The sequence below is a fragment of the Argopecten irradians genome, chromosome 14 (assembly GCF_041381155.1).
Source record: "Argopecten irradians isolate NY chromosome 14, Ai_NY, whole genome shotgun sequence".
NCBI classification, from domain to species: Eukaryota; Metazoa; Mollusca; class Bivalvia; order Pectinida; family Pectinidae; genus Argopecten; species Argopecten irradians.
In genome coordinates, this window is record NC_091147.1 from 19398607 (window position 1) to 19416609 (window position 18003).

At 38.0% G+C, this 18003-nt stretch overlaps 1 protein-coding gene across 2 annotated transcripts; it reads left to right on the plus strand.

Annotated features, from left to right (window-relative positions):
- The first annotated feature begins 916 nt into the window (after positions 1-916).
- Positions 917-13818, plus strand: LOC138307369 (trimethyllysine dioxygenase, mitochondrial-like). Of its 2 annotated transcripts, none has more exons than XM_069248068.1 (6): positions 917-955; positions 5196-5635; positions 6184-6404; positions 7900-8078; positions 9200-9424; positions 11731-13818. In XM_069248068.1, the coding sequence occupies exons 2-6, from the start codon at positions 5209-5211 to the stop codon at positions 12002-12004; spliced, it is 1326 nt and encodes a 441-aa protein (XP_069104169.1). In that variant the 5' UTR covers positions 917-955; positions 5196-5208; the 3' UTR covers positions 12005-13818. The 2 variants fall into 2 exon arrangements, with proteins under 2 accessions (XP_069104169.1, XP_069104170.1); XM_069248069.1 differs by lacking the exon at positions 917-955 and adding an exon at positions 2500-2686.
- Positions 13819-18003: the final 4185 nt, after the last annotated feature.

Below are 18003 nucleotides of genomic sequence, written 5' to 3' on the forward strand. Positions count from 1 at the left end.
AGGTTATTCGACAGACTGTTCACCACCAGTACAAGAGAAGTGAGGATGACCCAGTCTTAACAGAGTTACTTCCCCTCTCCCTGTCTGAATACAATCAAGTAGTCATTATACACCTTGTAAAATAGAAAATAAGAATTGAAATACTGTCCATTCATTTTTCACAAGAGATCCCGGCTGGTCATCGACGTACATTTGCACTTATAGAGTGACAAACTTCAATTCGCCTTTAAGCCTTTTATTAACAAAATGGAGACTTTTCCCCCTCTATTATATATTGTAAAATTTATTGAAACTTACTATCATAAATAACGGTAAGGAAAGTTATTATTTGAATAATTTATGGTAATACAAAACTCGCAAGTCCGTTTCTGTTTTTTAATATGAATTGTATTTCATTATTTTCCGTTTCCCAGCAAATTGTAGATAATTACCCTCACTGTGTGTAATTATCCCAATTTTGCGCCGTTTGGACAAATGGCGGTCAATTATGATGACTTTGAACAGAATTGACAAAACAGTATCATATATAAAACATTTTTACATTGATAAAGCTGGTCTTCATTTACAACCGACGTGTTAGCTTTGTTTATGGGTTTGCTCAAAAGTTTTCATCATGATCAATGAATCATGGACCTGGTGCACGGGAGGTAACTCGCGTAAGATTTCTGTCAAGTGGCCGACGTAAACTTTATTGGATAAAATAATTTGTAATTCAAGACCGCCTATAAGGTACAACCGCAGTAAAATATATATTAAGACAACACATACACATAAACTAAAGTATTCGAAACAATGATTCGATTAAAAGATAAAGAAAACGCAATAAAATTTAATTTCATAGACTCTTTTTTTTTATTATTATTTAACATTCCGGATTAATCGCTCCGTTTACGGTTTTTTGTATTATACACAAAAACAAACATCCGGCGTTAAAGGACAATCCGGCCCATTTACAGTAAGTTATTTGTAAACATTTCCCTATTCAAATCCGTATTGTCATTGCATTTCGACTGCCGTGATGCATAATGAATATCATCCTTGATGCTATCAAGCGTAGTGTTTATCAATTTGATGATTAGACTATCCGTTCGAGTACCATTCCTTGAGCAGCTGACGGGCTGTCATTCCCTGACCTGTTTTATCTGTTTATTATTTTCTTCTGTCAGTGAAGAATACCTCTCGCCATCTTGACACATTAGCGTATTTGCCTTTACACTGCACAATACAGATATATACAGAGAGTATATACATTAGTGTTCTAAAGAAAAAAATGCAAGGTCCAGCATCCAGCTGGCATTATCAACATGTACAGCTATTCAAAGTCTCAACAGCTGTACACACAGGGACCTGGCACGAATTTCTAACCCTTATCATTATTTATTACAGTATCAAGGGTATGAATGCTGCGGTAGAGAAAAACGTAATATTTCTTTTAATCCGAGTTCTTATCAATAAACTTACCCAACATATATCAATGACAATCACATATATCTTAACTTACCTTAAAGAGAAATAATTCATCTTTCCAATGAGTGCTTAATGAAAAAAATGCAAAGTATTGACCAAGTTATGGCCTGATGAACGGGCAAATATGCAAAAACTAGGCTATAGGTAGACATTTACACTCGTTTTTAATGAGTACCTCAGTCAATACGGTGGTTTCGAGATTCCCAAAGTGACTCTGGTAAAGAACAATTTACTGTTAATTTGGTTTCACTTTCAGGTTATTATGACATCACTAAATTCACGTCAGAATATGACGTCACAATCACCTAAAGATGTGACTAATCAACGGTAAATTGTACTTTAATTTACCCACATCCTTTTGGGATCTTGAAACCGCCATATTACCAAGCCAAAATCACAATATCTACACTTGTGGTGGTACCTATAAATCACACATTCAATGTGTTCACCAACAATCTCCTTTTAAGGTGTTAAGTCTTTGTAGAAACACCATTTAAACATCAAGGTGCTCACTAACTTAAACCATCACGGTGCTCACTAACTTTAACAGGAATTGCCATGTTCATTTTTTTCTTCAGAACGCTTCTTAATTTTACCAATCAGCGCAACACTATATAATTTGCTTAATGCATTCATGATAATATCATATCAGATATGTAGAATAGTTACCCCTTTTTTTATAAGCCGTTACTATATTTTAAACACATATTTTATTTTACTTTAATTGGCCTTATTTTACTTTAATTGGCCTCATTTTTCACATCCAAAGTTTTAAATACTGGTATAAACAATTTGTACATGCTATATACCTGTATACATATATACTGTATCTGTGTTAAAGTTATATCCACATGAATGCACAGTCGTACCTGTATACACAATGTCCCAGTATCTGATGGTTATTGTGATGCTAATTCCAGAACATGTGTCCTACATGTATAGGGTTGAAAATATTGTCTTATGACCCAAATTGTAAAGGATGTTAAATTTCATAACTTTACATAGGACAAGGTTGTTGATAAAACAGGTCACATGTTGATAAGTGTCCTTTCAAAATTTTAAAACTTTAAGATTAGCTATCAACGATCACGTCATTTATTTACACAAAAAAAAATGTGCAATGTAATTAAGTAACATTGTGTGTATATTTAGTGGTTAAGGTGGGATGTAATTAATCCAGACTTTTGCTACACTTACACTGGGAAGCTGTCTGCAGCGAGTGAGTTAACAAATTGATTTTATTGTAATTTATTTGTTAAATTTTCATCCCGTACATCCAGTAGTTAATGTTGTTTCAATAATATGAAAATAATGAACTGCCAGGCAATGCCATGCTAAGGTGTTTTTCTACACTTTGGGCCAGGTCCCCATGCCAGAAATAGAAGAGGTTGTTTCAAATTCCAGAACGGTTTCCAATACACTAAGACATTCTACTATATTTTTTCAACAAGTGAAAATTGCCTCCATATAATATACAATGTCTAAAATATTAAGTAAATCAAGTAAAAGCAATAAATCTAGATGTTATAACCAGATGTGATATTACAAAACATATCAGTTATAAAATGGTGTTTTTGCGGCTTGTTTTTTTAGCCCACCATCATCAGATGGTGGGCTATTCAAATCGCTTTTTGTCCGTGGTCCGTTGTCCGTCCTTCCGTCCGTTAACAATTCTTGTTACCGCTATTTCTCAGAAAGTACTGATGGGATCTTACTCAAATTTTATATGTAGGTTTCCCTAGGGCCCTAGTTGTGCATAATGCATTTTGGGACCAATCGGTCAACAAAATGGCCGCCAGGCAGCCATCTTGGATTTTGATAGTTAAAGTTTGTTACCGCTATTTCTCAGAAAGGACTGAAGGGATCTCTCTCAAATTTCACATGTAGGTTTCCCTGTGGTCTAGATATGCATATTGCATTTTGGGACCAATCAGTCAACAAGATGGCTGACAGGCCGCCATCTTGGATTTTGATAGTCAAAATTTGTTACCGCTATTTCTCAGAAAGTATTAAAGGGATTCTTCTCATATTCCACATGTAGGTTCCCCTAGGGCCCTAGTTGTGCATATTGCATTTTGGGACTGATCGATCAACAATTAACAATTGAAGTTTGTTACGGCTATTTTTCAGAAAGTTCTGAAGGTAGCTGTCTCAAATTTTATGTGCATGGTTTTCCCCTTAAGGTCCCTGGTTATGCATATTGCATTTTGGTACCGATCGGTTATTAAGATGGCCGACAGGATGCCATCTTGGATTTTGGCAATTGGAGTTTGTTACCGCTATTTTTCAGAAAGCGCTGAAGGTATCTGTGTCAAATTGCATCTGCAGGTTCCCCTAGGGGTCATGTTAAGCGTATCGCATTTTGGGACCGTTCGATGAGCAAGATGGCCGACAGGCCGCCATCTTGGATTTTGATAGTTGAAGCTTGTTACCACTATTTCTCAGAAAGTACAGAAGGGATCTGTCTCCAATTTCATGTGAAGGTTCCCCTACTGGTCTAGTTATGCATATTGCATTTTGGGACCGATCAGTCAGCAAGACGGCTGACGGGCCACAATCTTGGAATTTGATGATTAATGTTTGTGATCTGTCTCAAATTTTATATGTAAGTTCCCCTAGGAACTTAGTTGTGCATATTGCATTTTCAGACTGGTCGATCAAAAAAATGGCCGACAGGTAGCCATCTTAGATTTTTATTATTGAAGTTTGTTACTATTATATATCTCAGAAAGTACTCAAAGGATCTTTCTAAAATTTCATATGTAGTTAAAGTTTGAAAAGCAGAGAAAAGATCCCCCTTTATGTTTGCAGACATAGATCATTCTTTGGTGGGCGCCAAGATCCCTCTGGGATATCTCGTTAATTAAGTCAAATATGACCCATCTTAGCACATACCTGTTAATGAGAGTTAGGGTTTTCAGTTACATGTACAAACTCTAAGCTTGTGAAAAGAACAAGGACACTATGCTTTTATATGATATTTGACATACCTATATATTACCTGTTGGGTATATCATACAAGTACATATAAATGTTGTGAAATTGAAGGACAGTTTTCATTTCTGTTTTGATTTACGGGCAAAAATATGCCAAATGCCAAAACGGTTCTAGGAAACAAAGAAAATTGGTTAACATTTGTAAAACTACTAACAATACATGTAGCTTTGTATTTTGTTCAATAATTGTATTGTTAGAAATTCAATTAAGACATAAGATCAACAGGATTATAATTGTAACATCATTCCTCCTAATATTAAAGAAAACATAATTATATAATTTCATTCATTTTTCTATTTTCAGTTAGCAAATTTGCACAGATAGTATATATTTCAAGCTCAGATATCTCAAAGAGTATAGTTTGAAAACCCTAACTGTTCTATACATAATTGAAATCTTCATAACAAATGCAAGAAAATAAAACACATTGACAAAATGTATTTTCTTAAAAGTATGGAGCTAACTTATAATCATTTAAATGGACCTAAATGACCATTATTCATGGTCAAAAAAGAATCAAATATGATAAATAAAAATAAACAACTTATCCTCCACAACCAAAAGTGACAGAGCCTGACGAAAGTCAAAGGGCAAACGGGTTACAATATTTTAACAGCTAGTGTCTTTAAGATACGAATCATACAGACTTAATAATGGGGCTGTATTTTTCTGAAAGGAATTGTTTAAAAGAAAAACAACATGTGGTACTTACGATTTTTTGTTGTTAACAGAGTCATCACAACGATGCACAGAACTGTCTTATCGATTGGCAGGGCGGTGGTGCGATGTTCACAATGGTCAGCAGGGCAACTTAAAAAGTCAACTCCTTCAACTTATTGTAGAGCAATACTGTCCAATCAGGCACCGTCATCATTTGTTAATGGAAATACACAAAACATTCATACCACATCTAGAAAATGGCAACCAGAGGAGAATAAGGTGTATGTCCTTGGGTGTAGGTCTAACAATGTGAAGGTGAATGCCGACGGAATATCACTAAAGTACGGCGAGTATGACATGGAGCTGCTGTTTGTCTGGCTGAGAGACCATTGTCGCTGTAGTGAGTGTTACAACCATACTACCAATCAGAAAAACCTACAGCATCGAAAACTGCATTCTGAAGACTTGCCGTCAAGTGTGGAGTTTGATGGATTGGTTCTTAGTATCACATGTAAGTAAAAACAAAAACAAGAAATATTATCCACAAATGAACATTTTTTATTCCATCATGACCTTATTGTTTATAGAGTGGTGGTATAAGGGTCTTGCATGACTTTGAGAAAGGAGGGGCTGTTTGACAGCTTAAGAATTTTACCCTGAGTATTGACATATATCTTGTCTCACCCTAAATGGGATGGCTAGGGGGAATAGACTATTTTTCTCTTCAGCCTTTTCAATTTCACAAGTTGTATCAAGAGAGGAGAAAATGTTGCGGCCAGACCAGGGCTCACTTAAACTTGGGACCTTGGAAGACAAGACAGATGCTCCACTGATTGAGCTACCTGTCACCAATGATCAGCCCATGCAGTCCTATCATACACACTTGACATGTGTTTTAACAGCATGAATTTAGATTTCCATATCTTATTTTCAAAAGAAAGACAGATTTTATTATTTTCATCATATAATATGACCCTTGACAGTTACAAGAGGACATATCACTATAATGCACAGTGTATCACCCAATGATATTAATATTTACCTTTTTGGATGTTTTAGGGTCGGATGGACACCTGACGTCGTACGACATTAACTGGTTGGTGGACAACACCTACCACCAACAACATACTGACCAGGTGGACAAAGTGGTGTGGGATAAGGAGACTATTGAGACTGCTGGACTTCCAACTGTCCATTTCAAAGAATACATGGATTCAGACGAAGGTCTTCGTAAACATCTGTATAATTTAGTCAAGTTTGGATTTTCTATTGTCACAGAGGTGAGGCTTTTTAGGTAATCTGACCAGAAGGGTGACCTATAGTTATCATGAATTGTCCTTCGCCGTGCACCATTTACGCCATGCATTAACTTTTCACATTTTGAACTTTGTCTCAAGTTCTACCAGCGCCAGTTAGCTGAAACTTGCATGAAATGATCCTGACATGGACAAATGGTTCAAACTGATTTGAAATCCAATATGGCGGCCACGAAATGATCCTAAGATGATCCCAACCAGGTGTTGTTATGTTTCAAGTTGAATCAAAATCCAATATGGCCGCCACAGCCGCCATCTTGAAAACACATTTTTTGAAGTTCTTCTCAAGTTTTGCCAGTGTAATTTAGTTAAAACTTGCATTAAATGTTCCTGACATGGTCCTGACCAATTAAGTGTTGTAATTTTTTGGGTTGATCCAAAATCCAAGATGGCCGTCATCTTGAAAACACCTTTTGAACTTCTTCTTAAGTTCTACCAGTGCAATTTAGCCGAAACTTGCAATAAATGATCTTGACATGGTCCGAACTAGGTGTTTGTTATGTTTTGGGTTGATCCCAAATCGAAGATAGCTACCATGAGACCATATCTAATTAATTTCCTTTATGACTTTTGCCAAGGACGTCAGATGACTGTTAAGTCCCTTGATTCTCTTGATTATTTTTTTTATGGTGATGTTCATAATAATCAAATAAATTAATTATGCTGGAGATGGTGGGTTGTGGTGGCTGGTTGGTTTACAACAACAAACCTGACATGTTCTTAAAAAATAACCCTGGGCATGGCTGTTAATAGTTGTTACACTAATACTTTTATTAAAAAACCAAGGTTCCATTCTTATTCCAGGCACTCAACAGGAATAGGTATTTTCCTTCCTTCTACTGTAAGTTAACATTGGAGTTATATTAAGATACAGTAAGTGTAACGGTTATCAATCTTATCAAGCTTGTGTTCTGAGGTCCCGGGCCTGCTTCAAACTCTGGTCTGTTGTTATATTTTCCACTCCTCCTGCATACTGGTATACTTGTATACTATATTTGTATATTACATAGTTAACTGCCCATGTAGGTAAATTGATTGTAATGTCATGTGTTAGTGAGCTCATTACTTTTCAAAGAAAGCCACACGAGTTTCGCTCACAAAATTATGACATACATACCCATATGGCAGGTACATTGTAACTCTTTAACATACAAAGTGAAAGACAGAAATATAAATGATCCTATTTACAGGTCATAGTGTGAAGCTAAGAGATAAAAATGTTTATTCTTGGCCGATTTGAGGGTGAGGCGCCTTTTGGACCAAACTAACCAAATTCATGCAAGAACAAAGCAGAGACTTCTTGTATTGGCCATTTATATTACATAGGCGACAGACTTGAAAATACTATTTGTAACTTATAAAAAAATTTAACACATTTTAAAGACATTCTATGGTTCTAATGCATTATTTTATATACCGGTACTTTCACTTATTGCTCACTATATACATCTAATTTCAGGCACCACCAGTTCACCACATGGGAACACTGGAGGTTTCCACTAGAATATGCTTCAAACAGGAGACCCATTTTGGGCCAGACTGGACTTTTACATCTAATAACGAGAGAGGCGACACAGCATATAGCACTATGTATTTGGGGGCCCACACAGACAATACATACTTTACCAACCCCTCAGGGTAAGTCACATATAGCGTAATGTATCTGGGGGCCCACACAGACAATACATACTTTACCAACCCCTCAGGGTAAGTCACATATAGCGCAATGTATTTGGGGGCCCACACAGACAATACATACTTTACCAACCCCTCAGGGTAAGTCACATATAGCGCAATGTATCTGGGGGCCCTGGGGGCCCACACAGACAATACATACTTTACCAACCCCTCAGGGTAAGTCACATATAGTGCAATGTATCTGGGGGCCCACACAGACAATACATACTTTACCAACCCCTCAGGGTAAGTCATATATAGCGGAATGTATCTGGGGGCCCACACAGACAATACATACTTTACCAACCCCTCAGGGTAAGTCATATATAGCAGAATGTATCTGGGGGCCCACACAGACAATACATACTTTACCAACCCCTCAGGGTAAGTCACATATAGCAGAATGTATCTGGGGGCCCACACAGACAATACATACTTTACCAACCCCTCAGGGTAAGTCACATATAGCAGAATGTATCTGGGGGCCCACACAGACAATACATACTTTACCAACCCCTCAGGGTAAGTCACATATAGCACTATGTATTTGGGGGCCCACACAGACAATACATACTTTACCAACCCCTCAGGGTAAGTCACATATAGCGTAATGTATCTGGGGGCCCACACAGACAATACATACTTTACCAACCCCTCAGGGTAAGTCACATATAGCAGAATGTATCTGGGGGCCCACACAGACAATACATATTTTACCATTCCCTCAGGGTAAGTCACATATAGCGGAATGTATCTGGGGGCCCACACAGACAATACATACTTTACATGTACCAACCCCTCAGGGTAAGTCACATATAGTGTAATGTATCTGGGGGCCCACACAGACAATACATACTTTACCAATCTCGGCTATACATATAAGGACAGTTCATTATTATATACTTGATGATTCTTATAAACAAACCTGTATTAGAGAGTGATTTGATTAATCCTATTTTGGGAGGATGGATTTTATAAAATATAATCACTGAAAAAGTTTCAATCAATAACAAACTGTTAAACTTTGTGATCACTATGAAAAAGTTGGATCAATCTGAATCATTTGTATATTTGTACTTTAGGATCCAGGTTTTCCATGTCCTAGAACACAACGGAGATGGGGGCCAGACTCTCCTGGTAGATGGACAGCATTGTGCTGAGCAACTGAGAGCTAAACATCCGGAGGACTTTGATATACTGACCAGGATGGTTATTCCACACGAGTACTATGAAGAGAAGCTACGTATCCGAAGTCTTGGTACTGTCCTGTCTGTCCATCCAACTACCAGACAGTTCTTACAGATACGGTCAGTATTAATCTGTCCTCTATACTTCGGGGGTTCTGATCCCTTACGATCTCTTCACCCCTGGACTATATCTCATAGTGGAGTATTTCACCGTACCTTAATTAATATTACCCCTGACAGGTAAGACATTGTAGAAGTTGAGTATTTCACCATAACTTGATATTATTCCTGAGGGGTAAGACTTTGTAGAAGCTGATTATTTCACCTACTTTAATATTACCTCTGATAGGTAAGACTTTGTAGAAGCTGAGTATTTCACCTACTTTAATATTATCCCTGAGGGGTAAGACTTTGTAGAAGCTGATTATTTCACCTACTTTAATATTACCCCTGATAGGTAAGACATTGTAGAAGCTGAGTATTTCACCTACTTTAATATTACCCCTGATAGGTAAGACATTGTAGAAGCTGAGTATTTCACCTACTTTAATATTACCCTGATAGGTAAGACATTGTAGAAGCTGAGTATTTCTCCTACTTTAATATTACCCCTGATAGGTAAGACATTGTAGAAGCTGAGTATTTCACCTACTTTAATATTACCCCTGATCGGTAAGACATTGTTGAAGCTGAGTATTTCACCTACTTTAATATTACCCTGATAGGTAAGACATTGTAGAAGCTGAGTATTTCACCTACTTTAATATTACCCTTGATAGGTAAGACATTGTAGAAGCTGAGTATTTCACCTACTTTAATATTACCCCTGATCGGTAAGACATTGTAGAAGCTGAGTATTTCACCTACTTTAATATTACCCTGATAGGTAAGACATTGTAGAAGCTGAGTATTTCACCTACTTTAATATTACCCCTGATAGGTAAGACATTGTAGAAGCTGAGTATTTCACCTACTTTAATATTACTCTTGAAAGGTAAGACATTGTAGAAGCTGAGTATTTCACCTACTTTAATATTACCCCTGATAGGTAAGACATTGTAGAAGCTGAGTATTTCTCCTACTTTAATATCACCCCTGATAGGTAAGACATTGTAGAAGCTGAGTATTTCACCTACTTTAATATTACCCTTGACAGGTAAGACATTGTAGAAGCTGAGTATTTCACCTACTTTAATATTACCCCTGATAGGTAAGACTTTGTAGAAGCTGAGTATATCACCTACTTTAATATTACCCCTGATAGGTAAGACATTGTAGAAGCTGAGTATTTCACCTACTTTAATATTACCCCTGATAGGTTAGACATTGTAGAAGCTGAGTATTTCACCTTCTTTAATATTACCCCTGATAGGTAAGACATTGTAGAAGCTGAGTATTTCACCTACTTTAATATTACCCCTGGTATGTAAGACGTTGTAGAAACTGAGTATTTCACTGTTCTTTTATATTTATATATTATTGCCTTTTTTTGAGGGCACTATCGCCTTATATAGTGTTGTTGAGGGATGGCATAGTTCCCGCGCCGGAGGCAGGGGTACTATGCCATCACAAGACAACACTATAAGACCATAGTGCCCCAAAAAGAAGGCAATAATGTTTTTAGTACATAACGAAATGAAAAAATAAATGATAGGACAAATAATTATGTACGATCACCAATAACAATTTATGTAAGTGAGTGCGGCAACATGTCCTGTTTAGAAATGACATTTGTCTGCATTCAAGTTTCCCAAACCTGACATTTGTGTTTTGCAAAACGTCATCCACACACAGCTTGTTTGCCAGTAAACAGCGCGGAAAGCGACAGTGACGTCATTTTCATATAGTCCCACAGGAAACCATAGTCCCAGGACTATGGCTAAATAGTGCCCAGGGACTGAGCCAATGAAAACGCGAGAAAAAGTCATGTTATGTACTAATACCCCAGGTGTTCTATATATTACTACAAGCACTCCACCTCTGGGCTAGGAGTTTCAATCCCATATGCATCAGTTGCTATAGATACTGTTCATAGCTCAGTCACTATGGTTTTTCTTGCAATGAATATTCTAGTTTTCTCCACCTCCTGTATACCTTGCACTTGCTTAAATGACCAGATAAGCTCAGCTGTTATAGGAAACAAAAACAAATAAATGCATCATTGAATCATATAGCCATTATTTAATTGTAACAATACATTTTTATCCTTTTACATGAACCTAGTATCCATTATAGTTGCATACAACCATAGAAGTCAATCAAATGCAAAAATGTAATACATTATTTTTTTTACAGATACATTCTATACAATTGATTTTCATTTAAATTTTGTTGTTTTACAGGTATAATCTGTATGATGATCGATCTTTTATTTCATATGCAGATATAATGTATGATAATCAGCAATTTCTTTGTTTGTTTTACAGGTATAATCCGTACGATCGATCGCCATTGTATACCTTACCCCCAGATCAACAAAAGGCTTTTTACAGGGCTTATGAAAACCTCACAAAAGAAGTTCGTGATGAAAGCAATGAACTCTGGGTAAAACTTAGGCCAGGTATGGTGCTCTTTGTGGATAACTGGCGTGCTATGCATGGACGAGCATCCTTCACGGGTCGACGGCTGGTCAGCGGGTGTTACCTCCCACGTGACGACTGGGCTAGCCGTGCACGACTAATGGGCCTAATGAATCTTTGATCAACGAAAAAAAATTTAGTCAGAAATTATGAAATGATAACACTATATTGTACTCTGTTTATAGTGACTCTGGGTAGCAGATTTATAACTGCTACATGAAACCCAATTTGACCGGATTGGTGGGGAGGGTGTATTTATTTATAATCTTAGTCCTATCCTTATCAGATTGAGACTCTGATTTGATATTTTGCTCACATTGAAAAATTCTAGTCCATGTACAGTGAACCCTTGATAATCTGACACATGCATTCCCGACATCCAAGCCCAAACCTTTCAAATTTTCCAGACTACTGAATTAAATTCTGTCTACTTACCAGGAGCTAATAACCAAGTTTCCCTGACATTTTCATCTGGATTGTGAGTGTTCCGGACTTACCTTATCCGGATTATCAAGGGTCCACTGTCAAATTGAAAGTGCCATTATGGAAAAGTCTTCTAAGTCAAATCATAGAAAGTGATTATAATGTTTTATCAGAAGAAAGATTTTCATAACTACACAAGCATTAAAAAAAGTCCGAAATTTAATACTTATAAATGTATAGATGCCTCTCTTGTCTGTATCATAATTTTGTTGTATTAATCAATTTCATTATACAAAATGATACAATGAATTTAATTTGTGCCATTGAATTACTTATACAGCATTACTTTTATATTTTCATATAGAGGTTACATGTTATTCATATAGTGATTGTTGTTCTCCAAAATTACTATCAATCTGTGATAACAGTACTGTATATAGTTAATTACTAATTAATCTATAAGCATTTTGTGCTACGCAATCTAAAATGAAAGTGAAAGAAACTTTTAATTGCCCTTTCATTTATCAATCTTAATATGAATGCTGTTTCTTATGATATATTTAGCGAATGACCTTGAATGAAACACTGTACCATGACCCTAGATGGTCTGGATATAGCTAACAATCACAGAAGAAATTACAATTGTAGCTGTACATGTACCTGTATATTGCTGTCAGGCATTAATTCTGATCTATCATTCAGAGTTAATGCCCTTTGTTTTACTCTGTCCACAGGCTTTTGGCTCTACTGATATACATGTATGTATACACATACATAAAGGTGTACATATGCATTTGTTTTATGTATTGATCTATAGAGCCAAACACCTACATGTATCATTATGAAGCAAAGGGAAGTAACTCAGACCTAGTATAATAGCTGAATGCTGCAAGGAGACAAGGCCTCAAAATGACTATGTCTGGTTGTTTATGAGCTAAGGTACAAATGTAACTGTCTCAGCAAATGTTGACTTATCATGTCTCAGTAATCATTTATCTCATTAAAAGATCATATTATTGCATTTCAAGTTCATAATATTCATTATATAATAATTTTATATCTATTTTGTCAGTTTAATCATTATAGAAAAACATTCAACAATGGATATATTATGCACATACCAAAGATTTTATCCTTAATTTGTTTATTCCTTGATGTTATTGGATATTATTTAATTATATTGTAATATTCCTTGGTGTTACAGGATATAGTTATTATGAAAACAATGTTATTCAGCGGTGAGCCTAAGAATAATTTGAGTATAATGATATATAATTTTCTACTTAATTACCTTAGATATATAAAGATTATTTGCCAATTTGATAAAGTACATTTATAAACAAGTATTAACATTAAAATGAATCAGTTTATCTAGTCTGTGATATTGCCAGGGATATGTATTACATGTTCCCGGTGCCAAAATTTAATTTTGTTTTTTCCTTGATTGTATATTAAATTTACATTGTGTTTTATACATGGAATAGCTCATAATTAAAATTATTGCTGTAATTTTTAGCTCACCTGGCCCGAAGGGCCTGTGAGCTTATGTCATGGCGCGGCGTCCGTCGTCCGTCGTCCGTCCGTCGTTCGTCGTCCGTCGTCTGTCCGTCAACATTTTCTTTAAATCGCTACTAGTCATAGAGTTCTGCATGGATTGTAACCAAATTTGGCCACAAACATCCTTGGGGGAGGGGAACAGAACTTGTATAAATTTTGGCTCTGACACACCGGGGGCAGGAGGGACGGGCCCAATAGGGGAAATATAGGTAAATCCTTTAAATCGCTACTTGTCATAGAGTTCTGAATGGAATGTAACAAAATTTGGCCACAAACATCCTTGGGGGAAGGGGAACAGAACTTGTATAAATTTTGGCTCTGACCCCCTGGGGGCAGGAGGGGCGGGGCCCAATAGGGGAAATATAGGTAAATCCTTTAAATCGCTACTTGTCATAGAGTTCTGAATGGAATGTAACAAAATTTGGCCACAAACATCCTTGGGGGAAGGGGAACAGAACTTGTATAAATTTTGGCTCTTGCCCCCGGGGGCTGGAGGGGTGGGGCCCAATAGGGGAAATAGAGGTAAATCCTTTAATTCGCTATTAGTCATAGAGTTCTACATGGATTGTAACTAAATTTTGCCACAAACATCCTTGGGGGAAGGGGAACAGAACTTGTATAAATTTTGGCTCTGACCCCCCGGGGGCAGGAGGGGCGGGGCCCAATAGGGGAAATAGAGGTAAATCCTTTAAAACGCTACTTGTCATAGAGTTCTACATGGATTGTAACCAAATTTGGCCACAAACATCCGTGGGGGAAGGGGAACAGAATTTGTATAAATTTTGGCTCTGACCCCCCGGGGGCAGGAGGGGCGGGGCCCAATAGGGGAAATAGAGGTAAATCCTATAAATTGCTACTAGTCGTAGAGTTCTGCATGGATTGTAACCAAATTTGGCCAGAAACATCCTTGGGGGAAGGGGAACAGAACTTGTATAAATTTTGGCTCTGGCCCCCCGGGGGCTGGAGGGGTGGGGCCCAATAGGGGAAATAGAGGTAAATCCTTTAATTCGCTACTAGTCCTAGAGTTCTGCATGGAATGTAACCAAATTTGGCCAGAAATATCCTTGGGAGAATAAGAACTGAGTTTGTAAAAATTTTGGCTCTGGTCCCCGGGGCAGGAGGGGCGGGGCCCAATAGGGGAATTATAGGTAAATTCTATAAATTGCTACTTAATTGTCCAAGAGTTTTGTATGGATTGTAACTAAATTTGGCCACAAACATCCTTGGGGGTAGGAGAACAGAACTTGTATAAACTTTGGCTCTGACCCCCAGGGGGCAGGAGGGGCAGGGCCCAATAGGGGAAATAGAGGTAAATTCTATCAATCGCTACTTGTCCTAGAGTTCTACATGGATTGTAACCAAATTTGGCCACAAACATCCGTGGGGGTAGGGGAACAGAACTTGTATAAATTTTGGCTCTGACCCCCCGGGGGCAGGAGGGGCGGGGTCCAATAGGGGAAATAGAGGTAAATCCTTTAAGTCGCTACTAGTCATAGAGTTCTGAATGGAATGTAACCAAATTTGGCCACAAACATCCTTGGGGGTAGGAGAACAGAACTTGTATAAACTTTGGCTCTGACCCCCAGGGGGCAGGAGGGGCAGGGCCCAATAGGGGAAATAGAGGTAAATTCTATCAATCGCTACTTGTCCTAGAGTTCTACATGGATTGTAACCAAATTTGGCCACAAACATCCGTGGGGGTAGGGGAACAGAACTTGTATAAATTTTGGCTCTGACCCCCCGGGGGCAGGAGGGGCGGGGTCCAATAGGGGAAATAGAGGTAAATCCTTTAAGTCGCTACTTGTCATAGAGTTCTGAATGGAATGTAACCAAATTTGGCCACAAACATCCTTGGGGGAAGGGGAACAGAACTTTTATAAATTTTGGCTCTGACCCCCCGGGGGCAGGAGGGGCGGGGCCCAATAGGGGAAATAGAGGTAAATCATTTAAATCGCTACTAGTCATAGAGTTCTGCATGGATTGTAACCAAATTTGGCCACAAACATCCTTGGGGGAAGGGGAACAGAACTTGTATAAATTTTGACTCTGGCCCCCAGAGGGCAGGACGGGTGGGGCCCAATAGGGGAAATAGAGGTAAATCCTGTAAATCACTTCTTGTCCTAGAGTTTTGCTTGGATTGTGACTAAATTTGGCCATAAACATCCTTGGGGGAAGGGGAACAGAACTTGTATAAATTTTGGCTCTGACCCCCTGGAGGCGGGAAGGGTGGGGCCCAATAGGGGATTTAGAGGTTAATATTAAAATTCCTTCGGAAAAGAAACAATGAACCTGTATTCAGAACATTACTTGGCATTACAAACCAGGTGAGCGATACAGGCCCTCTGGGCCTCTTGTTTTTTTTTTTGTTTTTTTTTTTTTTTTGTTCTTTGCATCATCGACAGGGAAACAATTACAAAACACTTTCCAACAGAATATCTGGGTGTCCCCCCTTAAACTTGTAATTGTATTTCATAAGCGTGGAAATTGGACCAAGATCAATTGTAAATTGCATTCATTTCAAAATTGTTTTAAGGTTATTGTCATATTCTGAAACCAATGATTGTTACTTGTGAAATTGGACCTTTTACATGCAGAGGCAGCCATGGGAAATATGAACATTATCACTGCACAACCTGGATTTACATAACTATTATTTTACTCAACATCGTTCACAATACCAACTGTCAGCAATGGAAAGCTTATGTCTGTGAAGCTTCAGCAACATAATCTTTAGAGCGTGGTTAGCTTAATCATATGAGATTCTTGTAAAAATTTTAGTAAAAGCTCTCAAGATTCTTGTAAAATTTTGTAAAAATTGTATTACCAGAAAATATTTTATCTTTATATAAAAATTGTCGTTAAACTGTGATTAGCTTAATCATCTTTTGAACAACTGGGCCCTGGAAGTAAGCTGCAATTTTCTCTCACATCATTGATGGAGGAGTTCCGAGGTGAAAAAGGTCAGGCAGTTACTCATTCTGAGGGACAGTCGGGATGTCAAGGTGAGAGGCAAGAGTAAACATCAGGACGTCGACAGGACGTAAATTGTCAGCAAAGAAGACTATGAAAGAGGTAAATCACAACATCAATATGGAGACATCGTCAGCACAGTAGCTGTGGGTAGACAAGGGTTTGACAGTTGAGAGTGACAACGAGTAAAAAGTAGAGGACATTAAACAGGAGGAGTGAGACATCTTGTTCAGAGGGAAGTTCGTGTAATGGAAGAACAGTCACGAATGGTTAGAGCTACTGGTGTGAAGAAACAGGTTAGTTGACTGAATTGGGAAGACGCTCGCTAAAAAAAGTTATCATGGAATGACAGTTGGTGCATTGAGCCTCAGAGGCTACAATTCCAACTAAAGTCTGTCTATGACGTACGCGTATTTCCGAGTATTTTCTACCTCTGTAACGTGAGGAATGACAAACGAACCAGTTTGTAAGTAAACTCTGTGGAAGACCAGCCAATTTGGTGCATATCCTTTAAACTTTCTCGGTGGCTCTAGCGGATGGAAGGTAAACTGTACACCTAAAGTCACGACATGGTTCTTTATTGTCTTGCAGACACCCTGGAATGCACCAGAAAGAGACCAAAGAGGGACAAAGGCGGCTTGAAATTTATTAATTTCATCAGGGCTGGGGAACAGAATGTGAAAGGCAGTGTTGAAAGCAGTGGAGTGCTATGCACAATGTACATCATGAGATTGGCAGCTGAGGGCAAATCTGAATGGCTGGATGACGCTTCCACCAGAAATAGCAGTAACCAATCAAAGACCTAGTAATGTAGTCTTTATCGTCAAAACAGGCTGTGCTGGTGGAATTGACAGTGCCGTCTGAGGACCTATCAACGACGTTTACGAGCGAAAACAGGCCAAATACTAAGATTCGGTATCAGGCTGCCAGGGTGGAAAATGTGGTGTCTTCCTGTAGAGGTTGCAATTGGTTGTCGTGGTTTCGTTGGGCAGTGGAGGACTGATCATCGTTATCACTGGCATAGAGAGAAGAAGATTGATAGGCTGAGGTGGCATCAATGTGGCTGTGGAAGAAGAGAGAGGAACAGTGGAGAGGGCAACACCAGTAACATCAAATTGTGTATGAACATTAACTATCAGAACGACAGTGTTACAATTTACAAGCTGACAG